The sequence below is a fragment of the Pagrus major genome, chromosome 9 (genome assembly GCF_040436345.1).
Source record: "Pagrus major chromosome 9, Pma_NU_1.0".
Classification (NCBI taxonomy): domain Eukaryota; kingdom Metazoa; phylum Chordata; class Actinopteri; order Spariformes; family Sparidae; genus Pagrus; species Pagrus major.
The window spans coordinates 32,848,855-32,876,219 of NC_133223.1; the positions used below are offsets into that span (position 1 = coordinate 32,848,855).

General features: G+C 41.8%; 1 protein-coding gene across 1 annotated transcript; it reads right to left on the reverse strand.

Moving 5' to 3' along the window:
* Window positions 1–19,243: 19,243 nt before the first annotated feature.
* Window positions 19,244–26,464, reverse strand: LOC141002566 (CD276 antigen-like). The gene is made up of 6 exons (XM_073473918.1): window positions 26,313–26,464; window positions 25,176–25,218; window positions 22,813–23,154; window positions 22,422–22,715; window positions 21,278–21,376; window positions 19,244–20,856 (listed from the first exon to the last, which is right to left on the reverse strand). Exons 2-6 carry the CDS (start codon window positions 25,210–25,212, stop codon window positions 20,750–20,752), a joined length of 879 nt encoding a protein of 292 aa, XP_073330019.1. The 5' UTR covers window positions 25,213–25,218; window positions 26,313–26,464; the 3' UTR covers window positions 19,244–20,749.
* Window positions 26,465–27,365: the final 901 nt, after the last annotated feature.

The following is a 27,365-nucleotide window of genomic DNA, read 5'->3' on the forward strand; positions in this document are numbered from 1 at the left end:
GAATTGAGGAAATTCCAAATAATATTGGAGGTGTGGAGTCGCTCCGTCAGACGCAGTGTGAGTTCCTGAGTAAACTCAAGTGACTCGGTTCTGACCTGCAGCCCAGCTGCAAGTTATCAGGACCGACTCGGTCACACTAATGGAATCACACAGGTACAAAAACAAACTTACAAGATCTGGCATCTGATTAAAACACTCAATAATGTTTAAAACAATAAAAAAGATTAATTGCACATTTGTTTCGCACATGTTTTCATCTCTGCTCTGATGTATTTGGTACATTTTGTGAAAATGAAGTCGTGCTCTGCCAGGAACGAGTCCCAAAGATTCAAGATGTTTTCACAACATAAAATATGTCAGTAAACACCCGACGTGTTGATTAAAAAGGGTTAAAAAGGGCAGTTGCTAACAAGAGTTTGCATGAGACAACAGAGGCTGTCGGCGACATGAAACGTCATCACAGCGAACGCGGAGACTCATCTACGTGTAGCTCGATCAGTTTACAGTAAAATGTGTAAAGTATGTTTGAGTAGGAAGCTCAGCGGTGGAGACGTTGGAGGAGGCCAGCTTTCATCAGCTGGTTTGGAGCAAAACGTGGTTCATCTGAAGTTGGCGTTGAAGACTACGTTAATAAACAGAGTAGAAGAAGAGGCCGCAAACAACGTAGATGATGTGAATGATCGGTCGTGGCTGAGTTAAAGGTTTTAAGGTTATTTGGAAAAGTTGTTTCCATCTCCCATTAATGCATTTATACTGAAGTGCAACATTTCTTGTTGTGGTTTTGGTTTTAGTTATTTCCTGTTTTATTTTGAAGGTTCATCCTCGTGTCATGTTGTGTTTCCTGTCTCAGTCTCACCTGTCCCTGATTAACCTCCTGAGTATTTAAGTCCTCGTCCTTTGCTCCTCGTGTTTTTGGCATCTGGTTTGTAATTCTTTTGGGTTCTTGAGTATTTCTCTTTGGTTCCTTTTGGCTCTGCAGCAGCTGGACTTTGGATTTTGAAAACCAGCTTCATTATTAAAGCTCACTTTTCTGTTTTCATCCTGCCTGCCTTTACGGTTCTTGCGTTTGGGTCCTTGTTCCTGAATCAGAAAGAGCTTTAAGAGTTTTTATTACGTTTTTTACACAAACGCAGACAGAAAATCTTCATCTTGTTCAGCCTCACTGACGTCCTGACATGAGACGGTCTCGTTAACTTTGACAAAGGTATCTAAGGTAATTAGAAATGTCATTCAAAGCATATTTCATAGACAGGTTTGGTGATTTTCCAACTATGACTGTATCTTCTGTATGTGTGTATCAAAGACTGATATATTCCAGTGTCCAACAGCTGTGAGCCACATGAACTCATTCCCACACACACACCACCCTGATTAAACCCTGATGCACCCTGTGTCCATCCACAGCTGAAAATAGTCTCCAAAAAATGCACTTTTTCCTCCTGTTGGTGTTTTTTGTTTGTTTGTTTGCTTCAGTAGGAACGAGAAGGAGCCGGGAGCTGAGAGCCACAGACAGAAACCATTAAGAGACGGACGAACAGGAACGCTGGTGGTTTGGGTCTTTTTTATGGGATCTGCTGACAATAAAAAATATACAGAATAATAACAGTGTTCGTAGGTGTCTGTCAGAGTCCACTTTGAACATGATGGAGCGGTTTAACAGAAAACGTCCGACCCGTTTTGTAGCAGCACTCGTTCGGGTGAAAGGTGTCCGTTCTGGTTTTAATGAGCTAAACAGCCCCAATAAAAGTCCACTACTGTTACTGGTTTACTGCTGAGCCCGGGGAGCTCTGCAGCCCGTTAAAGTGACCGCTGTTCACACACACACACACACACACACACACACACACACACACACACACACAAAAGAGGCGTACACACTCCTGGGAATTTTTCTTTGCCCACTTAAACCCACCAGAGGCAAATATAAAGTACACACAGGCAAATGAATGCATTTAAATATACATAAGAAACCACAAGCGTACACACACACACACACACACACCTTTGTCTCCCCTGTGAACTCAAACAAGTTGTGTGTGTGTGTGTTTGTGTGTGTGTGTGTGTAGGTGTCACACCTGGTCAGGTGAGACCCACCTGGTCGCTCTCCTCCCTTTCACCTTTTGTTCACCCTGACGGCTACAAAGTGAGCGAGAGAATACTTTCGTCAACCTGCTGACCTCACAACTGTAAAACACAGAGACACACACACAGACATGCACACACAGACACACACACGCACACACACACGCACACACACACACACTCATACGCCTACACGTGATTGTAAAAACATGCTTTATAAAACCACAAGCACACACTCACAAACATTTATAGCATTCTTTAGAAATAATACATTTCTGTTCACACACACACACACACTCTCACACACACACACACACACACACACACACACACACACACACACACACTGACTTCCCACTCACACAGATGCCCGGCCGGCTCACACAGAGGCCAGTAAACTGTGGTGTGTGTGAGTGTTTTTGTTATTCGTGGACCGAGGCCGAGCTGTTTGGACAGATGTGCTCCCAGTTCCTCCAGTGGACACACGGACGCTGGTGACCAGCTGCCTCGCTCCGACCTCACAACCTTGACCCGCCGACCTCCTGACGTCCTCGCTGTCTTCTCACAGCGACATGAGAGCGATGTAACAAATACAAGCGATACGTCCTGTATGTTTTATAGATTCTGATATTTGTGTCCAGTTGAGTTTAAATTGATTTGAACAGGTTAAATTAAAAGTCAGCTGATCCCCAAATATCAGTCACAGTAAGTTTAGGACCTGAAATAACAGTATTTCCAATTTAAAGTTAATTTATATGGAAGCCAAGAAAGGCCATAATATTTTAAATTTATTTAAAAAATATACAAAAACCACTACTAAAAGAAATCCTCATACGTTCTGGGAAATACACCTATTTTCATTCCTGCTGTGAGGTAGATGGGAGGATTGACACCACTCTCATGTCTTAATATATGCTAATACTACAGCCAGTGGCAGGTTAGCTTAGCTTAGCATAAAAACTGGACACCAAGCCTCCAGGAACAGCGCGGCGCTTCGAAGCCAGTTTTCATAGTGGTCAAACCGTGTCGTTACATTGTCACGTGATGCACCGCGGCCCAAAGAGACTTTTTCCTGTAAGCTTACATTGTGGAAGAAGAAAGGATCATTTTTTTGAGCATCACAAAAATCTGTGAAATGACTCGTTTCACCGTCGTAATTTGAGCATTTGCGCCCATAACATTATGAAAGTCTAGAAGAGCTGCACGATTAGATTATTTTATCCCCCTTCAAGTTAGCTGGGTCGGTCGGCAGAAGCCGAGATTTTTCGGCTTCAAAAGGCCACTGAGCAGCTTTCTTAGCGCCGCCTCACTCACCAACACTGTCCGGATGTAATATAACGTCCTTGGCTGAAACATTTAGCCTGACTCTGCTCACAGAGGAGGAAAAACATCGGCCTCAATACTTTTACTAGTGTTGTAAAGTGGTTGTGTTTCCTCATCAGCAGCCAGTTTCGTTAGCTGGAACGAACGACACGCAAAACCAATCACTCTACGAACAAGGATCTGTAATAAACTGTTTCCAAAATGTTAAACTATGACTTCAGTTTAAATTCCTCTAAATAGAAAATGAAAGTACACGTTTAAAATCAGTCTGAATTCATGTGTTTTGAATTCCTCTCGTTGGAAAATTGCGGAAGATAATTTGAAGCTTTGCAGTTTCAAAAATGATTCACAACACTTTTGACGATGATTTTCTGAAAGTTGAGCCTTAAAAATCTCTTTCAATCACGATTTTGAAATTGCACAACACAAATTATCTGGTGTGATTTGTAAAGAGTTGAATTAAACGACTGAAATTCATTAAAATACTGACGCTAACACCCTGAATGCAGCTCCTCGTGCACCACATCACCTGCTCAGCTGTTGCCTGAAGACTTCACAGATTAATAGACTCATTGTTTTCAGTGGCTCTCCCTCTACAGTAAAGTTACTACAACCTTTTCACTTGTTTCTCTGTTGTCCTGTTTAACAAGCCTCCCCGACTGCAGGACCGCCTCAGTTCCCACATTTAAGTAGTTAAACATCAGTTTTCTGCCCATTATTCCCAGTTTCCTACTGTTCCCTGTTTCCTCTTCCTTCCCTGCAGGGATCAGGTGGGAATGATGCCTCTCTCTGCTCCCAGCTCCGTCCACACTGATGGGAACAGCACTGCTGCTTCTCACACCATTTTAAAGTCGGAGGCTCTCACAGACACATGCAGGGACGGTGGCAGTCGCACATAAATCGTCACGAAAGTCGCTCGGAGAGGCTGAGAAAGTAGGAAAGACATCATCTTCCTGTGAGTCACAGTCACACAGTCCAACAGTCCACCAAGTTCAGATACTTGTGTAAAAACAGACTCTGGTAAAAGTTGAAGTGCTGATTCAGCTTCTTTACTCCAGTAAAAGTAATAGAGTACAGGCTCTGACATGTACTCAGAGTATCAGAGTAAAAAGTCTCCCTCTGAAGGACATTTGTGGTCAAAGCTGACTGAAGCTCACGTCATATTAATATAATTCAAAGACTATTAAAGTTAAAGGTAGAGTCAGTAGGATTTGTCCCAGCTGTTCCTGAACGCAATCTCTGCAGATACGAGACACTAACACGCCTTTTCTCCCCATTCCAGCCTCCCTCTCTGTCTGTTTACGTCTTTTACGTCTTTGTTTCGTCTTCGTCCATAATTCACCTCAAATGCATCAAACTAAAGTAACGAGCCTGTTTTGAAAATGTGAGGAGGAGAAAGTTCAGGTGTTTGTGTTCAGATGTAGAGAGGGAAAGTCAGAGAAATACTCGAGTAAACTACAGATACCTGAAGTATTTGTACTTCATTAGGAGGAGGAGAATTTCTCACTTCATAATAATATTTGCCTCTGAGATTTAGTGCAGTCGAAGTATAAAGTTGCATAAAATGGAAATACTCAAATGGTACAAGTACTCGTTCCTCTGTCCAACTTTCAAGTCGACACACTCTCACTCCTCACAGACACACACTTCCCTTTCAGGACGTGTTTAACGATGGGACGTCTTGTCCCCGAGGACGTCCGTCTCTCTATCTGAACCTCGCACACACACAAACCCCCTCAAGTGTGAGCTGGAGCTGGAGGACATCTTTGTTTGTGCAGCACTGAGACTAAAACACTCTGATGAAGAAGTTTTCTCTCTCTCTCTCTCTCTTTGTTGGGTCGGGGGTGAAAGTTCATCTACAAAAGAAAAGAGAGGTCAGATGCATCGATTTGGCCTTGTGACATCGGGCCGGGGGAGGGAGGGCGGGAGGAGACGACCTCTTTAGAGACTGTTGCAGTTTGGTTGTGGGACCGACCGACTCTGGCCCGTGTTTACTTGAGCAGTGGGGGGACTCGAGGGTATCGGCTTACCCGAGTGCTCGACTGGGAGCTAACCGGGCTTCCTATTCAGCCAGCACTGTCAGTCAATATCTTCCCCCCATTCATGCAAAGGTCAGCGGGCAGATCCCAGGGCAGCGAGGCTGGCTGGTACCGCGGACTGGGACTGTTGCTGGGGTTTGTTTATGTGCTCACCTCATTGTCCGAGGACAGAGCGTATAGAAATGGTTTTAAGTCCTTTTTAATCATTTAAGGGAGCGAGTAGCTTAAAGGATAATTCTGTTTTATTACAACCGTGGCTGTTCTTCTGTCGGTTTTATCCGTCATTCCTCTCGGCGGTAATGTACTCGCCTCAGCAACTGTTGAGAGATCAGAGCGGTTTAAACTTCAAACTGTGACGCCGTCGTTGTGGTTTGTCGTCGTGCTCTTGCATGTGTATTTCTTTTTTTACACAGGACGCAGAAAAAGATGCAGAAAAATAAAATGTGGATTATGAAATGGCAAAAGATTTCAAAGAGACACATACGAGCAATAACTGTTGAGAAATGATTTAATATTTTGAATGGTTCGAGCTGCTCCAGGCGCAGACAACAGTATATCTAGACTGAGGCCGTCACAATATCAGACTTTAATGACACAATTAACAAAATATTGAGATTATCGCAACACCTATAGACATTTGTAACAGAAAATGCCTTTTAACTTTTTTTACAGTCTGTTGAATAAATGAGCCTCAGTGTGAGTGTGGGGAGGTGGAGAGAGAGTCTGTACCCACAGCTGTTTAACAAGTAAACAAGAACAACCACAACCACAAGAATCATAAACAAAAGATGCACGAGGCCAAACATCTGCACTGGATTATTATTAACACAATATCAATATTTCATTTCTTTTATATCACTGTTGTTTTTGAATATTGTAAGTATCACAACACCTCTTATCCAGATCTAAATAAAGAAATTGATATCAGATGTTCTCGCACAATATTTATTTCAATGTTTTTCATCTGCATCAGTAACAACATATTTTCTGTATTTGACTTGTTGTGTATTGTTGTGTATTGTTGTGTCACCTGTCGTCCCCGTTACAGAGACACAACCTGACCCAAAGTCTGATCCTTTCCAAACCTAACCGGGTCGTTTTTGTTCCTAAACCAAACCAAACAGCAGCAGTGAGACGACGTTGATCCAGAAGTCAAAATATGTGAAGTCTGTCTGCATGTGAATGTGTGTGTACATCATGTGTGTGTGTTGTTTCACACACGGCGACAGACACACACAGCTGGCTGTGCTCTGACGTGGCACACATGCGTTTTACATTTAATCTGATTGCAGTGTGTGTGTGTGTGTGTGTGTGTGTGTGTGTGTGTGTGTGACTATGAATCAAAGGCAGAGGCTCAGACTGGGACATAAAGGGCGACCCTGGCACTGTGAAACACAACCTGACAGGACAACTGGGAGGGTATATTAACACACAGGCACCACCGTGTGTGTGTGTGTGTGTGTGTGTGTGTGTGTGTGTGTGTGTGTGTGTGTGTGTGTGTGTGTGTGTGTGTGTGTGTGTGTGTGTGCTCCTGGTCACCACAGGGGGTCGTTCTTGGTGCAGCACCTCACACAAACAGCACAGTTCTGATACCTGAACAGGTTAAAGCTGCTTCGTGCAGAGTGGGAACGTCCGAGTTCAGGACTTCTCATCACCAACATCAACTCACCGACACAAACACACACCAGCACACACACACATGACGAGGTGACAGGAGCAGAGCGAGTTTGAGCATGTTGTGGTGAAGGCTGCCCTCCAGTGGACGGATGAAGACGTGTTTCTTATGGGACCCTTCACATCACTGACTTTTAAATCCTGGACAATGTTTGTTGATTTGAATCCTTATGATAAAAGTTAACTTGCAAGCACTTGTCAAGGGTAACTTTAAAAATATACATATAATCAGACATGCAGTGTTGTAAAAAGTACCAAAAGTCAAAATATCCTGTTAAAATATATCTGAAAGTCCCCCATATGAATGGTACTTGAGTAAAAGTCTTAAAGTATCTGATATTAAATGTACTCAAGTATCAAAAGTAAAAGTAAATTCTACATATATTTACCGATTATCAAATCCAATATTCAGCATTTATCTCATTATCAAATCAGTGTTTTTGATAATCCAATAATTTTAATAATTTTAATAATTAAAAAATGTGTTTCTTTGGCTCTGATGCAGCATGAACTCGTCAAAGTAACTAGTAACTAAAGTTGGAGTAAAAAGTAAAATATTTGTGTCTGAACTGTCGTGGAGTGGCAGCATAAAGAAGCAGAACATGTAAAAAATACCTCAGAATTGTACTTAAGCAGAGTACTTAAGTTAATGTCACTGCAGAAGCATCGGACAACATGACAGCAGCAAAGAAATGAACATATTAATAATGAAATACATAAAAAGCACAGAAAGTATTAACACATAATAATAAACCAGTTAATCTGCTATAATATACACGCAGTTATACTTAATATTGGTGGCGGTTTACTTCTGGTTTCTTCGAGTCTCATTTAAAACGAGAGCACAAATATTTTAAATGTTTATGAGCTACGAGTTCTTCAAGCAAAGTGATTTTCCTCTTCTCAGATTGTTGTTGTGAAGTTTTTTGGCCCTGTGATGTAAAACTATCCAATATGTCACATAAAAACATGAATAAAAGAAATTGTCTTGTTGCAGATATACTGTATATTTTTTAACTTCCTCATCAGGAAAATGATGTCGACTGAGAAAGCATCTTTATCAGGACCCATATTTACATTTCTTGTTGGGCGGCGCCCTCTAGTGGCAGTGGAAATAATTAAGGAGGAAATATGATGAAGTCTGCATGGTGAGGAGGACAGAGTTTATTTTCACTGACCAGTGTCCGGACAAAACTGCGAGCAAACAACGAAGGTCCTGCAGGTCTGTCGCTGGTGCATTCTGGGAGAAATAGCAATCGACCTCCTCTGTGGTTGAGGTGTGAGGATGTGCGGTTGACGTTGCTTCACTGACAGAAGAGGAAGCATCTCATAAATACGTGCAGACACAGTTTCACTTGCGTCACATTTCTGTCTGATGCTTTTCTCTGAGACCGAGCAGCCCACAGCGACAGCCAGGAGCTTCAGTTCGACGCTGATCGTGGAGGTCAAAGGTCAGAGGTAAAGAGTCCTGGCAATATTCCTGCAAGTCTACGATAATCATGTAAATAACCGAGTCTGTCTGATGATGATGAGCGGAGGAAATAACCAGAGGCCCCTCGCTGAGCAGGCTGATTTCAGGGGAAACATTTCTGGGTGATGAAAGAGTTCATGTTCACTGTGTGATCTCTTTTAAACTCAACAGTGTGTATTTAAAAATGTATGAATACAAAGAAGAAAATCAGAGACCATTTCCTTAAACTTTCTTACATGTATTTGCTGGTTTACATCTGTTTGTCAGACAAATAGAAGGAAGTTTGGTTTTATTCCAGAGGCCATTAAAGGGATGATTTGTAAGATATGTGCAGCGATAATCTAATGGCCCCCAGAGATTCAGCTGTGAGATGCAACAGTTCACAACTTAGTCTAATAGGTCAACAAAACAAACTCACAAAATGTCCAGAAAGGAAGTTTTTAACGCTTATTTTACAGAAAAATACAACCTGTGTTTAAGTTTCTCTCTTTTACCAAACTAAGAGGAGCCACTCACTCATCCTCAAACAATTCAAACCCAACATAAACTATATTAAACGGGTTTGATCGAGATAAATCATCACTTCACAGAGTAAGATGTGAAAATATTCACCATCACCTCAGGGTGCGGTCCGGCCAGACTGTAGTAAGCTGATAGGGCCACTTAGCTCCAGAGCTAACTGAGCTACTTGCTAATGGCAGCTAGTCGCTACAACCAAAGTAGTATTGTGAGCAGCAGTTAGCGGTTATGCTGCCGTCTGTCTGTGTAAACTTGTTTTGCACACTCACTTGCCTTAAGTTGCCCCTCGAGGGACGAAATATTAATAATAAGAAACTTTATCTGTCTAGAAACAAGTGAACAAAGTGCCTGAAAACATGAAAAACAAGAGTTCAGTTACAGAATTATAAAATCCTAAGAGTATGAGGATAAACAAGAAAATACACCGGTGCACCAGAGTCTTTAAAGGTTTTTAAAGGAGGATCGTGACGTATTTCGCCTGATTCTCAGAGGAAGATTATTGCACACTTGTGGAGTCCTCACAGCAGACGCCCTCTACTTTCTGTCTGAAGCCTTGTCCTGGATGCTGATAATAGCAGCTGGTCCGCAGATCGAAGCGAACGAGCAGGAGAATACGGGGTTAAAAGATCAATGATACCAGAAGAAGCAACCTGTGATTTAAAAATCAATTTTAGAATCAATTCTAAAAACAACAACCAGTGCAATGAGGCAACATATTTTGAATCAAAGTAAAAGAAACTTTACAGAAGTTTTTTTAATGAAGTCTTTTCTGCAGTTCATAGACAGGAGAGGAACAGAAACTTATGATTCTGAAGAATCCCGACAAGAGGAACCGACCCATACCAGCGTGAAAGATGACTTACTTCTGCTTTATTTTACGTTAACTTTAATATTTGCGTTTCTGTTTTGAAGTCAGACTGACCTTTGGTTTCTTGCTTTGGCTCCATGTAAGGATAAACTATGTTCACATCAAATGGCTGGAGTCCTGACCCAACACATGGTTCTGAAGATACATATTGTTAATGTTCTCTGAACCAACTGGGTTTCAGTAAAATCAATGACAGACCAAAACATGTCACAGAGACACATCGCTCTCTGTGGAAGAGGGTTTCTGTACCATCTCTACCGCCTTCACATGACATTATTGTCCGTCGACCAAACAGCATCCTCACCCTCTGTGGAACAAGAGGCCTTTGTTTTGTCCTCCAGACTCTTTGGAGGCAGGTCCAGGCTCAGTTTGTGGACCAACAGGAACACAGCTGTTGGCCCCCTGATCAAAGCAGACTGGGGCCTGAGCACTGTCAGTCCCAGTGTTCAGCAGCCCCATTCTGTTTGGGATTATCACACCTGTGGTTCAGGGATTAATCCCAGCAGAGACATGGGAACCAGGAACCAGGGGGCTCCGAAGGTCCAGTATAGGAAGGGAGGAGGGGGGCACTGACTAAGTGCATCCCAGGACTTCGCCCCCATGAGCCCCTATAGCTGCATTTGTGGGCCAACAGGTTGCAGAGGAGTCCACTTTAACCGTACCGACTCTGAACAAGTGGCGTCCTCCAGAAGTCAGAAGTGAACTGCCAAGCATCGTACTTCTGTCTCTGAAACTATCTCAAGTCTCCATGAATCACGTGATGAACAGCATTTTGAACTTCTGTTGTCCCGACTCTCTCCACTCAACAGCTCTGGGTAGCGCCAAGATAGCAACGACCAACCACTTCCAGCCTCATCCGGGTTCTTCAGAAACCTTTGGGTGTCTCTGTCCACTATTTTTACAGTCAACGACTGCAACACGTCACAAATGCGACAGCAGTGGGAAATACAAATAAGATACTTCGGGTGAGGCAATGACAAAACATTTCCAACACAGGAGATGAAGCATTATTTTGTTGGAATCTTTTATTTTATTGCATGTAAAGGTTGTTTCTGTAACAACAAAGATGGCACCCAAAGTCACACTTGTACATCTGATCTTCATGTGGTGTTGTTGTACACAGCTGAACAGATGAACCAAATGTTTCTGTCTGACCAGAGATCTTTAATAACTCTTTAAAATGTGACCCCAGAGCCTCCGACTGTGACCCAGCGGTGTCGTATATCTGTGCCCTATCAGCTTTCTTTCTCTTCCTGACCATGCAGAAAATCCTCTCCTTGTTTGTTTAGCTAATTTGAAAAGCATTCTCCCAGTCTGTTCCTCCTGAGCCGGTTTGTCTAACAGCTTAATGTCTCCAGCTCGCTTTACTTAAAAAAAAAAAAGGCTCAAAGCTTCGGTCCATCGGGCTCAGATCCTCCCCCACTGACGCCGCAATTTAAGCTTTTTAGCTCCCATTAGACAGTTTTGTCCTCTAAACCCCTCCTACACACACAAAATACTACCTGCCACACAGGTTGCATCTTTAAAAATCTAAATTTTCACATTTCAGTTAGACACCAGTGTCCATTTAACAACATTATTCAAAAATCAAAAGTTCAAAGTTCAAAGTCGACTTTATTGTCAAAACTGCAATATGTACAAGACATACAGAGAATTGAAATTATACATAAATATGAAACACAACAACACCTACTGTGTGCACCTCTTGGACCACGTGTAGAATAACTAACCCCACATCACAATGTCCTCATCTAAACTGTGGGCCTATCTACATGAATATTGTTTGCACTGGTAACACCAGTTTGGACCTGAGTTTTTTCATTCTGAGGCTCAACCATAAAATGCTCAAGTAAACATATGCAGCTGCAGTTTTAACTGAGCTCCAGCACCATCTACTGGTGACATATCACATTGTCTCCATCATGATTGACTTCCAAACTATTTAAAATCATCTGTACACATGTTTGATGTAAACTCTGCACATTCATCACTCTGCACAGTGGAGTTATGAACACATCACATCATGCTTCTTCCATGTACGACTGACACAGAAGTGAGAATGTGATTTTGACAAATTGCCGTTCTTTAGAAATAATGTCTGATCCCAGCGTGATGCTCTGAAGACAGTTTCTCTTCTGGCTGGAAGTCTTCTGTAGCTGTGAACATCATCGATCACGTGATGGAGGAGAGCCGCCGTAAATGTAACACACAAAACACTCTCTGAGGAATATTAACAGTATTGGTCCGCTCTGCAGGAAACTAAGAAAAAAACATAATGCAGAGGTTGTGGAGGTAAAATCTCCACGGTCGTCTGCATGTATGTGTTCTCCGTCAGTCAGTGCTAGTTCAAACAGACTGGGCGACTGTAGCACCAGCTGTAAGGCTCAGTGACCTGGGGTGGTGATGTGCTTTCTTTCTTGTGACAAATGTATTTATTGCAAGTCGCTTTGGACAAAAGCGTCTGCTAAATGCCCTAAATGTAAATGTAAATGTAAATGATGCTCATTGTGTAATTTTGGGCTTGATGCTTTGGCTGAACGGTTTGTAAACTTTGTTTTTAAAGGCGTTCTATAAATAAAGTGTTATAATTACATGCGGTTTAATTGTAACACTGGAGCTAATAGTGGTTATGATGGTTATACTAGGTTATAATAGGTCTAACATCAAAAGCACTTCCTGGAATAGATGCACCCAAAAGTTGTGTCAACCTCCTCAGCACTTCTGGATCAGCACTTCTGGGTCACTAATGGCACTTTATACGAGGAAGCTCATGCAACACTTGTGCAGAGCAGCAGCAGGTTTTACAACAGTCAGCTTTCCAGCACCTTTTTTAAGACAACAGTAAAATAAATTCAACAAAATATTCTTCCGTGCAAGTTGCAGTAAAACATGTTTTATCACAAAACACAACGACGATGATGTCACATTGTACTAGTGTGTCCTGAAGACGACAGGCTGGCTGGGACAGAGGACCGGGGTGATAATCTTATTCTTTCTTCATCTTGTGTCTGGCGCCTGTATCCTGGCACAGAGAATACTGTAAATAAAAATAAAACAATCATCAGGTTTTTTCAGGGGCATCTTGCCTGCTGGTGTTCACCTGCATCCTCACGTCATCTTTGAGGTGAGTGAACATTCAGCGCTGAAGAAAAAAACGACACCAGCAGACGAGCCAGTGCTGTTAACTTGGTAGAGTTACTGTCAACCTCTTTATTCTTTCATCTGTCATGCTGACATCAGTTCCTGGGCCAACAGGGACTGCGATGGTGATGGTTTACCACAGTGATATACCATTTCAGCTGCCAAAACCATCGAACTTTCTGAATTTCTCCTGTATGTAAAATTATCCTAAAACTCCTCCCAGTGTAGCTCAAAGTCAATTCAAAGCTGTTACTGAACCATTAAGAGTACAGGCTCTACAGTACAGTCGCATGAAAAAGTTTGGGCACCCCTGACGATTTCCATTATTTTTATTTATAAATCATTGGTTGGCAGCAATTTCATTTTGATCTATCAAATGATGGACAGTAATATTTCAGTAGTGAAATGAGGTTTATTGGATTAACAGAAAATGTGCAATATGCATCAAAACAAAATTAGACAGGTGCATAAATGTGGACACCCCAACAGAAAAATCACATCAATATTTAGTAGAGCCTCCTTTTGCAAAAATATCAGCCTCTAGACGCTTCCTATAGCCTCTAATGAGTGTCTGGATTCTGGAGGAAGGTATTTTGGACCAGTCCTCCTTACAAAACATCTCCAGTTCAGTTAGGTTTGATGGTTGCCGAGCATGGACTGCCAGCTTCAAATCATCCCACAGATTCTGCAGCAAGATGATGCTGTAGGTCTTTGGAGGTGGTCTGTGGACCGTTCTCACCATCCTTCGCCTTTGCCTCTCTGATATTTTTCTTAGCCTGCCACTTCTGTTCTTAACAACAACAACTGTGACTGTGGTCTTCCACTTCCTCACCATGTTCCTCACAGTGGAAACTGACAGCTGAAATCTCTGAGATAGCTTTTTGTAGCCTTCCCCTAAACCATAATGTTGAACAATCTTTGTTTTCAGGTCATTTGAGAGTTGTTTTGAGGCCCCCATGTTGCCACTCCTCAGAGGAGAGTCTAAGAGAAGAACAACTTGCAATTGGCCACCTTAAATACCTTTTCTCATGATTGGATGCACCTGTCTATGAAGTTCAAGGCTTAATGAGCTCAACCAAACCAATGCTGTGTCCCAATTAATCAGTGCCAAGTAGTTACAGGGATTCAAATCAACAAAATGACAAGGGTGCCCAAATTTTTGCACAGCCTATTTTTCACGTCTGATTTAATTTCATACAACTTAATATTGCGACACTAAAAATCTTTGTCTGGAAAATACCCCAGTACTCAGCTTTTATTAGAAGATATCCATATCAGGTCACAAGGTGTATGGTGTATATGGTATGTGAGGTAAATCTTTTTCACCAGTTGATGACGCATTTATATATAAAATTTAAAAAATTAAAAAAACAAACATTTAATTGGGAAGCAAGATCACTCACCTTTTCTGTAGTACCACACACAAAATGAGATGAGGGCGATGATGACGACAGGTACAATTATCACAGTAGGAAAACGATGCTTCTGCTGGCCCTCCTCTGTAAATAAGGAAAAAATATCTTTAAAAACAAGTCCATGAAAAATAATAATACTTTACATTACTCCAAACAGTATTTCTATTTTAACGACGGGTCAGAAAACTTGTGTGATGTGAAACAGGTCAGTCAGCCCTTTGTGTCTTTCGGCATTGTGTTTTAGTTTTACAGCACATAACTTTATACAGTTTGGATTCGCTCTCACCGGTCACATCACCCCACCAAGCAGATCACAGCTCGTCGTCTACTCGTATACCCAAGTGCTTGTATGAGGACACCCTCTCAATGGAGTCACTGTTGGATCTGAAATGCTTAAATCGTTCAGGAACTGACAGCGAGTTTTTAAAAAGATCACAAACGTCATTTTCTGAGCAATTAAAAACTAATTTGAAACTTAGTGCAGCAGTTTGTAATGACTGCAATACTTACTGAAGCTCTTGCATTGCCTGTTATTATCAAGTAAAAACAGTTTGACCTGGGACCAGCACGTCGTGTCAGTAACATGTAAGTCTGACCTCTCCCCTACATGGACTTTTGCTGTTTATACCGTCTCAGCTGACTTGCTCTAAGCATTGAATATTGCTGTGAATAGGTTTACATTAGTTAGTTGAAAGCCTGGTGTGGGAAGCCTGGGATTGAGACCGGTCTTCCTGAACACATCATGGTCATTTTTAACATGTAAGGATGCTGACATTAGCAATTATCTCAATGTGCCACGGTGCCTTCATTAAGCCTCAACACTCTTAGATTTGTTTGATCATAGAATGATCTCTCACCAGCAGCACCGATCTTTACAGTTCTGGTATTGGTCTTGTTGGATCGAGGGTTGTGGACGAAGCAGGTTACTGACTTTAACCCCGTAACATTGACAGAGCTTGTGAAGAAGAAGGTTTTCTCTGTTGGATCCTGCTGCAGGGACGTCTCAGCACCCTGCATGTCCAGCTGTTCGTCGTTGGATCTGTTCAGACCCTTCCATGATACCTGAGCTTCAGGGTATCCTCCATGTGCTGTGCAGGTTGCACTGCTGGCTGTGTTGTTAACTGTCAGGACCAGATCCTGGTAGGGAGCTGTGAGTGTGACAGAAGGAACAACTGAGACATTTACAGCACTTTGATATGAGGAGAGTTTTATTAAGGTTTGGCATAAAGAAGCTTCTGAGTTTACCTGAAACCTGCAGCGTGGATCTGCACCGTTCTTCAGGTTGTTTGAGGACTTTTTTCTGATTATCGTAGAATTTAACGAAGGCAAAGAACGTCTTCTGATCATCTTCAAGAGAAATGTTGTCAAGTCTGATGGAAATATTTCCAGAACTGAACTCAGAATTGAAGACTTGACACCTGTCCTTGTATTTGTTGTTTTGTACTGGGATCGTTTTCCCACCGTCCCAGTGAAATAAAAGGTGCTGGTCCTCCTGCCAATAGAACCAGTTGAGACTGAGTGGATAACCTGGGAGTGAACAGGGGATCAGGACGGATCCTCCAACAGCAGCAGTGAGAGGCTGAGGTCTCTGACCCAAGATGGGTGCTAGAAAAGAAAACAAAGAAATATTTGTCAGGAGGAGGAAAGGCTCCATCACAAATGTGCAGAGGCAGTGATTGATGAAGCTAAGTTTAGACTTCACACTGAAAAAGCCCCATGTCAGAGGCAAATCAGACACAAAATTATTAAGACAATATGACAAAGATGATTTGGGATGATTGAGCCCGGTTGCTCTGCACAGACAGACTAATGTACATGTGGGATTCACCGACAGGGAACTGAAGCTCTGATTTCATCTGAGCTGTCCTCAAAACAAAATTAATTTAACCTCACAGAACTTGGCAGCTGATCCACCGCCGCCTCCATCAGTTACTTTGTTTGTAACATTGGTGTTTTAATGTGTTAGTACATCAATACGGAGCAGACTGCAGCCCCGGGACGTGTCACCTCTCACTACCTGTCATTGAGCCGGTCAGCGCTGCAGTATAGACGAGTATATATCGACCCACCCCATCAATTCAAGCGTCAACAAGTAGAGCTGTCTGAAAATGTTTCGCCGCGTGAATACATGAAAGTCGTCCCTTTGCTTCTCCACTGCTCTGCTGTTGTCGTGTTGTGTGCACAACTTGCGCGTTGTGTGTTGCCCAGGTGCACACCCTGACCACGAGCTCAACCTGACATGCAGTGATGGCAACAAAACGGAAGAGGAGCGTCGTTTGGAGCTACCTCAAAGCTGTAAATGAAAACGCTGCCAACTCTGATGTGTGTAGGAAGCTGTTCACCACTGTGGCAACACCACAATCTTATTCAAACACATAAAGAGAACATAGAGCTGCAGCAGAGAAGAAAGGAGGAGGAGGCGGCACCGAGACCCTCGACACTGAGACTGGTTCACCGGCAGAGTCTTTTCCAGAGAGGCAGTAAAATAAATGTTTTATTTAAACTGATTAAATATACCATACTATATTCATACGTTGAGCCCATGGGAACTTGAATTATTTTTTTTAATGAAAATGAAAAAAATAATAGATCTAAAACCTGAAATATGAAAATGGCTGAATAAAGTAACCTTTTTAAATGTGAAAAAGTCACAGTGCACACATGAGCCTCATTCATCTTCCCTCCCTCATACATCTTCTTTGCTGATCAGTCACGTAGTGAACTTTGCTGCTTCCTGACCACAAAACATCAAAAAATGTATGAATTACACCACACGTGAACCCTGTTGCAGACTTACTGTCAGACGCTACATTTCAACTGATGCAACACATCCATTTTCTTTCATCGGCTGTCGTGCTTTATGACATTTCTCATAAATTGAACTGTTTACTGACACATCAAAGTAAATCATCTCTTTCCAGAATGTTTCACTTCATTACAGGAAGCTGAGAAGCTTAAAAAGACTTTTTTGTAAAATCTCATTTCCCTATTTTGCAGGTTTCTTTGTGAGGTGTGCCCTGAACTCTTTCAGCTTTTTGTTTTTCTTGTCATGATGATATCATTGAATGAAAATGTTAATCTTACCGAGTAGAAGCAACAGAGGAAGAACAACAGCCAGCATGATGGGACTGCAAAAAAAAAAAAAACGTTATATAACGTTATGTAACATTAGGTAGGTGTATCACAGAGCAAGCTAGCTAGACAAGGTGGCTTGTTAAAACGAGAGAAGGACCAAAATTACACAAAATCTGTTACTGCCTGACAGAAAATGCCTCCAAATCCTGCATGTGTAGACTGTGTGTGTAGCTCGGAGCTCCTCCTCTTTAATTTCTTCTTCTGTGGTCCCACTATAAATGTTTTCTGGGTCTTCCACCTCTGCCCTTTGTACAATCCTCCTGTGGGAGAGGTGGGTGTCATTGTTTCATTCAGTTGATAATCATAAACCATCCTAATGTTTCTCTGTGTTTATTATATGTATCAACGTTATTGTTATGTCTGTTCCTACCTCACAATGTGTAAATGCCAACAGAGCTGCATTTAAAAATAGTAGTTTTAACAGTTGAAAGCCGCGAGCTTGAAGTTACGACAAACCGAACTAACTTCCAGTTTGTCGATATCTTTATCTTTATTTTGTTTGTATAGGAGCTGGAGTGGACAGTTGTATTTACATGGAGGTTCTGCTTGTGACCCGTTCTGTCAGGTATGTTTTGCTGAATATGTAGTTTATTCACTGTAAAATGTTTTTACTACGTACTCAGCCCTTTTGTACAATTCTCCTGTGGGAGAGGAGCTGGAGTGGACAGTATTATTTACATGGAGGTTCTGCTTGTTACTCGTTCTGTCAGAATAAACGGAGATCATCTCCAAAGAGGTCCCGGTGCCACAGCATCATTAAAACCAACACAACGCAGTCACACTCACAGCCAGTTAGCTGGACTAGGTTCGGGGCCTATTCACCAGCCATGTTAAAACCAGTACAGGGCTAATCAAGCCATAGCTATTGAGCCTAACATTAAACATATCAATATATTTAGTTCCATGAATAAAATCAGTTTGCAGCCTGCAGCCTGTTATTTTTTGAGCAGATTTAACCACTAGCACAGAGCCGTCCCATCCCAATCATAACTCATCCTAGAGACATGTATCGGGTACTCACCAACGAAGCAATCAACAGAACCGAGAGGCGGAAAGAGACAGGAGATGATGCATATCTGGGCTCGGCTCACGTGATGGCTGCAGTGAAGCAGCGAGGAAGGCAAAGGGATCCCAGGAGGACTCTGATTCATAAACAGAAGAGAAGCAACTCGGAGACAAGTGAGGGAGAGCAACAGAAGAGGGAGCCCTCTGCAAACAGGAAGACTTATCTGTAATATAGACTGTAGACATAGTACCCTCCTGCTTTGTGGGTGACTTACCTCAGCTCTGGTTGCAATCATTTCAATCAAAGTTCAAAGTGTTAATATCTCATCAGCAGCTGCTTCATTCATCAGTCTGAATTATATTTGTCTGTGTACAACTACTCCACATGCCTTAAATTGCCCCCCGGCGACAAATAAAGTACTTTGAATTGAACATATATATATATATGTATATATTTATATATACTGGAGAAGACGAGGAAGAGACAGTTAGGTTTGCAGGAGAGCACAACATGAGCATACAAAGGTCTGATCTATCACATAGGTGAGACGAAACAATCTGGCAACGAATGCAGGGTTTGAACTTTTATTATTTCGCTCTCTCACTCTCTGTTTCTTCATCACACACTTCAATAAAACATAAGCTAAGACACAATAAAAGGCACATTACCACAACAGGAATGTGCTGAAAAAGATAAAATGACTGAAAATGTATTGAACAGTATACATAAATATAAAAACAATCTTCTCGGACCACGTGTAGAAGAACCTTTTTTTTTAACAATGCCCGTTTTAGACACATTTCTTATCAACTTCATCTTTTTAACACTTCATTTATTACATTTTTAATCACTTCTTAACGACTTTATGAACTCAACACACAATAATCTCAAAGAAACTGTCTCTAAGACAGTTAGACGATCTATCAGACATGTGACTCAAGGCATTTGGTCCAAGTCAAGTCAAGTCAAGTCGAGTCTTTAGTTAAAGTGACTACGAGGAACTTTCAGTTTTTGTTGATCTATCTATGAAACTATCTAAAGTTGAGTACAGAGAAAAGTAACAAGTTGAATATGAAAAGTTGAAAACTGCACATTCATTTGTATTTGTATTTGTGCTTTATTGTTTTTATCTACCTTCTTGTTAAACTCCTCCTAGTTTGGCTTTAAGCATTTATCCTGTTGTATTATCTTGTCCTGTGTCCTGAAAGTTACATATTAAATTCACTGTCTGGCTACATCAGAATAGACTTTGTAAACTGTTTCAACAGGAACATTATTACTTCAGAGTGTGCCTGTCATAGAGTATGTGCTGTAAATCTGATTGTGGTCATGATGGTTAGACCACAGTTTAATAATAAGTCTTACACCAAAAGCACTTCCTGGAAGAGGTTCATCCATTTCTTAGAAAAATGTCTCAACCTCCTCAGCACTTCTACGTCGATGATGTCGCTGTATACTCGAGCGACACTTGTGCGGAGCACCAGCAGGTTTTACAACAGTCAGTTTTCCAGCACCTTTTTCAGGACAACAGTAAAATAAACTCAACAAAATATAACACAATATTTTTCCTTTTGCTCCCATTTTTCAAGACTTTTTCATGCACACACAATAATTATTTCTGTCAGGGTCAGAGCATTGTTTAAACGAGCACAGAAGACCTGACAGGTGTGGCATATCAACATGATGATTAAACATGATGAGGACACAGGTGTGCTTTGGAAAATGGTCACAGTCAAAGGCCGCTCTAAAATGAGCAGTTTTATCACAAAACACATTGACTGAATTTAATTGAAATTGAATTGAATGTTCATTTCACTTCCATCAGCCGTCTACAGTGTTGTTTCTGAGAATTCACCAGTATATCCAGCCTGACTCGTAGACCACTTGAAACCACGTCACCCCAGGAAATCCACATCCTGAGACCTGCAAACCAGAGAGACGATGCAACAGTTGGTTTGCAAATCTCAGAAACCGTGTTAGGGAAATTCATCTGAGTCCTCGTCGTCCCCACCAGGGTCGTGACCTGACTGCAGTTCATCATCGTAAGCCACTTGAGTGGGCAAATTTAGGACCCCCTCATGAATCATTCTCTGTTTTGTTTGTATTCAATTCGATTTTTTCCTTCTCTCCCTGGTCACCATCAGGCTCAGTTTGTCTTTCTGACTGCTGGTTCGGTTTTGATCCTACAAAAAAAGAAGACACAAACATCATCAGGGCATTTTTCCTTCCTGGTGCTCACCTGCTTCAGGATCATCCTCAGTGATCGTGCTTTGAGGTGAGTGAACCCTCAACGTTGGAGGAAAGACCACACCAGCAGACGAGCCAGAAGCTAGGAGCGCTAACATCGTAGCGTGCATGCCATGAGTTAATGCGGGGAAGGTATAAACCTGATATTACTCATGTCCACCTTTGATTCAGTAACCGTCCTACACTAACAGGGTTGTGAACATGGTTAGACATTTCATCACACCTTCAAGAGCTGATTAATCGATGATTAGGAGGCTTTACACAGCGGCATTTGTGCAGAAGCTGGCAGGATGACTCAATTTTCTTAACGGATAAACGCACACAAGAATAAAAGCAAAATAAGTTAAATGTACTCACGTTTTATGTAGATCCACCGAAATACAGAAATGCCAATGATTGCAAGTACAGGTAGAGTGATGGCAACAGAAATCCCAAACCCTCCTGAATGGGCGCTCTCTGCAAATTAGAGGAAATAGTGATTTTTTTTGCTTTCAAACTTGCTCGAAACAATATTTTTATATTAGCAACGGGTCAGATAATTAATGTGAAAAAGGGTCAGTCAGTGTTTTAGTGTCTTTCGGCTCATTGTTTCGATTTGATTACAGAAGACAACGGTACTGTTTAGGTTCACTTTAGTTGGACCGCAGATACGTGACTCAAATCCTTCAGTCCATGTCCCAGGTCAGTTTTTCTTGGGTGAGCCAAGTCACGTCAAGCCCTTAGTTAAAGGGCAACTCCACCTATTTTCCACATTAAAGTGTGTTTATGTAGGCACCACGTTTTGAAAAGGAAGAAGAATGTGTCCCCCCCCCCCCTCCATGGCGCTACCACTTAGCCTTACCCCTTTGTTTTGCACAATCAGGTCTAGCACTAGGGTGTCCCGATTCTTGTTGGGATGGAGGGGTAGAGCTAGATCCAAACCGAGGGCTACGAGAGCTCTCTGTTGTTTCAATGTATTATGGTCCTTTTTTTTATAGCGAGCACAAAACAATGGTTACTTTTAGCTAATGTCTCGATAGCTAGCTAATGTTGTTTGTGCTGATTTGTGCAGGACAGTCCCACATTTTGGAGAAATTTTAAGTTTCTTCCCACCTTTAAAGATTTATAACTCCTGAAATGTAACTGAAGTCCTGCAGTGAAGTTGCTGCACTTGGTACCACTCCTCTAATATCAGTGCAGACCGGCAGGGATAGCAGCATGGGTTGCTAACGCTCTTTATCATCTGATGACTTGATCGATAGCATGAAGTTGCGAGCATCCATGCTTTTCTATTTCCATCAGATAATTGACAAATGGCATTTTGATAATATGGTAACGTCAGAGAAATCACCACAGCTGAAGACGCCGTGTTGGAAAATGCCACAGCCCGAATACCGTCGACGTCAGCTGATCTGTTCTGAGGGCAGGGGTTCACTCGAAAACGAGGGGTAGAGGTAAAACTTGGAAATGGGATTGGGTCTTGGGCTTGTTTAATCATAAACTGATCTGAATGATCTCTCACCAGCAGCAGCGTCGATCTTCGTGGTTTTGGTAATGGTCTCGTGGGAGTGAGGGTTGTAGACGACGCAGGTTACAGACTTTAACCCCGTAACATTGACAGAGCTTGTGAAGGAGAAGGTTTTCTCTGTTGGATCCTGCTGCAGGGACGTCTCAGCACCCTGCAGGTCCAGCTGTTCGTCGTTGGATCTGTGCAGACCCGTCCATGATACTTCAGCTTCAGGGTATCCTCCCCATGCTGTGCAGGTTGCACTGTTGGCTGTGTCGTTAACAGTCAGGACCAGATCCTGGTAGGGAGCTGTGAGTGTGACAGAAAGAACAACTGAGACATTTACAGCACTTTGATATGAGGAGAGTTTTATTGAGGTTTGGTGTAAAGAAGCTTCTGAATTTACCTGAAACCTGCAGCGTGGATCTGCAATGTTGTTGAGGTGGTTTGGAATCTAACTTAACTAAAGCAAAGAAGGTTTTCTGATCATCTTCAGGAGAGATGTTGTCAAGTCTGATGGAAATATTTCCAGAACCAAACCCAGAATTGAAGACTTGAGTCCTGTTCTCGTATTCGTTGTTTTGGATTGAGATTATTTTCCCATCTTTCCAGTGAAAAAAATGTTGTTCACCCTCTTGCCAGTAAAACCATCTAAGACTCAGTGGATATCCGGGGAGAGAACAGGGAATCAGGACGGATCCTCCAACAGTGGCATTAAGAAGCAGAGTCGTTTGAGCCACAATGGGTGCTAGAAACAAAACAATGAAATATTTGTCAGGAGGAGGAGAAAAGGCTCAGTCTCAAATGTACAAATGCAGTGATTCATTGAGCTAAATTTACAATACACAGCAAAAAACTCCATATCAGAGGCAAATCAGTGCTCACTGTTGTTCAAAGGCACGATCCAAGAGCTTGCTGATGCATTATCGACTTCTAGCAGGCTAAGACCCTGTCCACATGTACACGGGTCTTTCTTAAAGTGAAGCTTTTGCTGTGTTTTGGCCTTTTTTTCACACGTAAACTGCGTTTTAGGTCGTTGAAGCTGGATGTTTGGAAAACTGATGCACACCACCAACCTCTTCCATCATCTCAAAAGGTACCTGCCCAAACAGTACTCCGAAAGTATGAGTTAGCACTGTCATGCTAGCGTCAGCCTCCCACAAGTAGCCACCAGCCCAGCCCCACTGCTGCTACCAGTCAAACTTCAGTTCAACCAACAGTTGCCGCTGCTTTTTCAGCCATTACCCCACATGAGCAGAAACTGAAGCGACACACAGACAGAACCAGCGCAATTACGTACTGTATCGCTAAAGATATGATGCCTATAAGCACAGTTGAAGGGTAAAGTTGAAGGAGCAGCTCACAGATGTCACCGCTGATATGTGGTCTGCTCGCGCGTCCAAACCACATCAGGTCTGACAGAACAGGAGGCGTTAACGCTGAACTGAACAAGCTCAAGAATGTGCAATATTCAATGAATACAGCAGCATAATCATCCTCAACATTTACCTTTCTATTTTATCTTCTTTAATCAGTGTTCAGTTCAGTATTCTACCCCTAAAATGATTGAGACACGTTTGAAACAAGCAATTTGTTGAACATATTCATCAAATTATTCATCCAGTGTTTAACATAAAGCCATTTGGTTGGTCGGTTCTGTTGGATGTTTGTCACCTGTTCATTCTGACAATAATTGTATTTTATAAACCATAATTGACCTTCTGGTTTGTTTTTGGCCATATTGCCCAGTCCTAGTCGTGACAGTGGCATTGTGGGTCAGAACAACATGGCTGCGGATGAGGAACATACGACTCCAGAGTAATGATAATCTACATGTGGTCCAAGAGGCGCACACGGTCATTTTCTTTATATGTTTAGTGTTTATGTGTAATGATGTTAATGTACCTTTGTATGGACATTAATGGTGCATTTTAAGTTGTTTTTTTTTACTGCAGCACATTTCGATTATGCGAATGTGTGACAGATTGTTTGGCAGTGAGTGGAAGTTGTATTTGATTTGTGAAACTTGTGTTTTTTATTTTTGTTGTAGTTTTCACGGTGTCTGCTGAAACAGAGAGAGCAAAGACATCTTCAAAAGACATCTGTATGAATCGTGGCCATTGTTTAATTGGACCGGTGTAGCTACAGTTAGGGTTAGGAAAACATGATAGTTTCGATTAAAATGTGTTGTTTGGTCTCAGCAGGAGGTGAAAGGACTTGGAAGGGAATGTGTCTTGTTTTAGTTGCTACAAACAAGGCAGGACTGTCCGCAGGTTCCTCAAATATCCACCTAAAAAGGCAGAAACACAGACGCTGACGTGGTCGCCCACGGCCCGTGACACTGATGTAAAATTAACGTAATGTACAGCAGTGCAGTGTTTATCTGTCACACTGACAGGTGTGGTCTATTCATCACATCACCGGTGTGTAAACCCCTTTAGACTCACGCTGCAGCAGAGTCTTATCAAGCATTCATTATAGTTTCTTTCACACATGCTTGTCAGTTTTTGTAACTGTATTGTCCCTGTTGACCCACTGCAACACACCATTTTCTTTCATCAAGGTCGTTTACTGACACATCAAAGTAAATTAGCTCTTTGCAGGATGTCTCACTTCATTTCAGGAAGCTGAGAAGCTTAAAGACTTTTTTTGTAAAATCTTATTTCCCTATTTTGCAGTAATGTGTTTTTTTATGGTGCGCCCTGAAGTCTATCAGCTTTTATTTTCTTGTCATGATGATGTCAGTGAATGAAAATGTTAATCTCTTACCGAGGAGAAGAAACAGAGGAAGAACCACAGCCATCATGATGGTCTGCAAAAAAACAAAACACAGACACAGTAGATCCCAGGAGTCATACACACTCAGTTCATCCATTAGATAGATCAAGATAATGAACTGAACTCTGTCACATCAGCTACTCGGAGCTTTCTAATATAGGCTCGTATCACATTCATTTCAACACATTTCTGATGTTACCAGATGCTCATGTCTGTTACACACACGTACAAAACTACTGTAGAAACCTGAAGGTCAGAGAAAGTGAATAGTCATCATGGCGATGCCCTTCAGGATACGAAGCTTGAAACGTTAGCTTTCTACACTCGTCATACATTTCCAAAACACGCAAAACCTTTACAGAACGATTACTAATGAAATGATTACTAATATTAGATTCAAAACCAAGCTAAACAAGTTTTGTAGTACCTGTGGATCGAGAGAGGAGCAAAGTTAACGTCTTACACCGGCCACTGCCCTTTTTTTTTTAGCTGTGCATGAGCAGAGCATTATCCGCAGTCTTCCTGCTGGATTCAGCCTATCAGTGGACAATAGGCAGGCAGACGTGGCGAGACGTAGCAATCACGTGAAAGATGGAGGAGGATACTAATGACGAGAAAAGTGTCTGCAAAGGCCCTGCAGCCCCCTCCGGGATTTTCTCATGGCTATTTCTCAAAATGACTCATCGACTATCTAATGCTGCTGATTCTACCTTTTTCAATTACTTTTTACTGGAGTAAAGAAGTTGAATCAGTACTTCTACTTTTACCTTCCTTTTGTTTTTTTTTACACAAGGCAAGTTTATTTGTATGGCACAATTCAGACACAAGGCAACTCAAAGTGCTTAAAAGACATTTAAAAATTGCATTCGGAAAAAAAGCTTAAATAGAATAAGTTTAAAAGAGACAAGACTGAAGAATAAAAGTCACAGTGCAGTTCAAAGCCTTACAGTGAATCAGTGACAAGTCTCTGAACTTCAACTTCAGCATGACACTCCATGTGAAGGATTTAAGATGATATCCAACTTCAGCTGTTCAGGTTTTAATTCCTCTTAAAACAGAAAGCAAAAGTACATTTGCAATATTTCTTATTTTTATCAAACAACTGTTAAGAAATGAGATGAAACTGACCTGATGTTTTGCTTCCACTCCTTCATATTTAGCTGTTCCTTCGTCTGAATGCAGCAGCAAGTGAGACGTGCTCAGTCCCTGCAGTAAGGGAGGAACGAGGGAAAAGGAGCTGTGACATCTCAGACGACGCACACTGTTCAACCAATGCTTCCTATTGTGGCTTGAGACGTGATCACAGAGACGTTTTAACATGTCTGCACACACAAACAAGCGAGCGTCACAAGTCTGTGAGGTCTTTGTGGGTGTGACACTTTTACGTGAGAACTTCCTGCCAGTGTCTGCTCTCACGACTCAGCACTTGTAATGTAGTTTTACAGGTTTTGCCATCTACATGTCTGGTCCACATAATAAAAGGAAATAATGGTTTTAATTTCACTAGGATAATGCAGAAATATCATCATAATAATTAAACATTTAAAAAAACAACAACAACTTTCCTTTTACATGTGTAGGAGAGTGTGCTGCAAATGTCTGACCAGAACGTGTCCAAGTATCTCAGCCAGTGCGACTCTGCAGAAATGTAGGCAACCACTCACACACTAACCTGTCCGTCCACATAATGACCGGATCAATCATGGTGACTGTTGGTGCAGCGATATTTATTCGCCTATTGACATATTTATTTCTCCACACCTTCGTGTCCCTTAGGCCACACATCAACTGTGACTTGGCTCATCTTTCATTCAACAGTATCTCATCCCTCAGCACACATAAACAGACCCACAAACCAAGTGTTAACAAAGTTACCAAATGATTTACAGAAACACGTAGAGGTCACTGTAAGATCACCCTCTGAACAAGTTCACAATCAGGAGATGGATTCATTCATTCACTTCAAAATGTCCCAGTGTTTCTTGCCAAATCTCTCTTCAAACAATTAAACTCAATCATAGTTCCCTTTTTTGTGGGGCGACAAAACTCACAGAATTGTCAGGAAACACCTTTGCAAATCTAAAAAAGGACGACTAGCGCTTATTATAAGATAAGCACTAATTTATTATCTTATTACTGGGCCTCAGATACTAGAATCATGACATACTGGCTGGATGACAA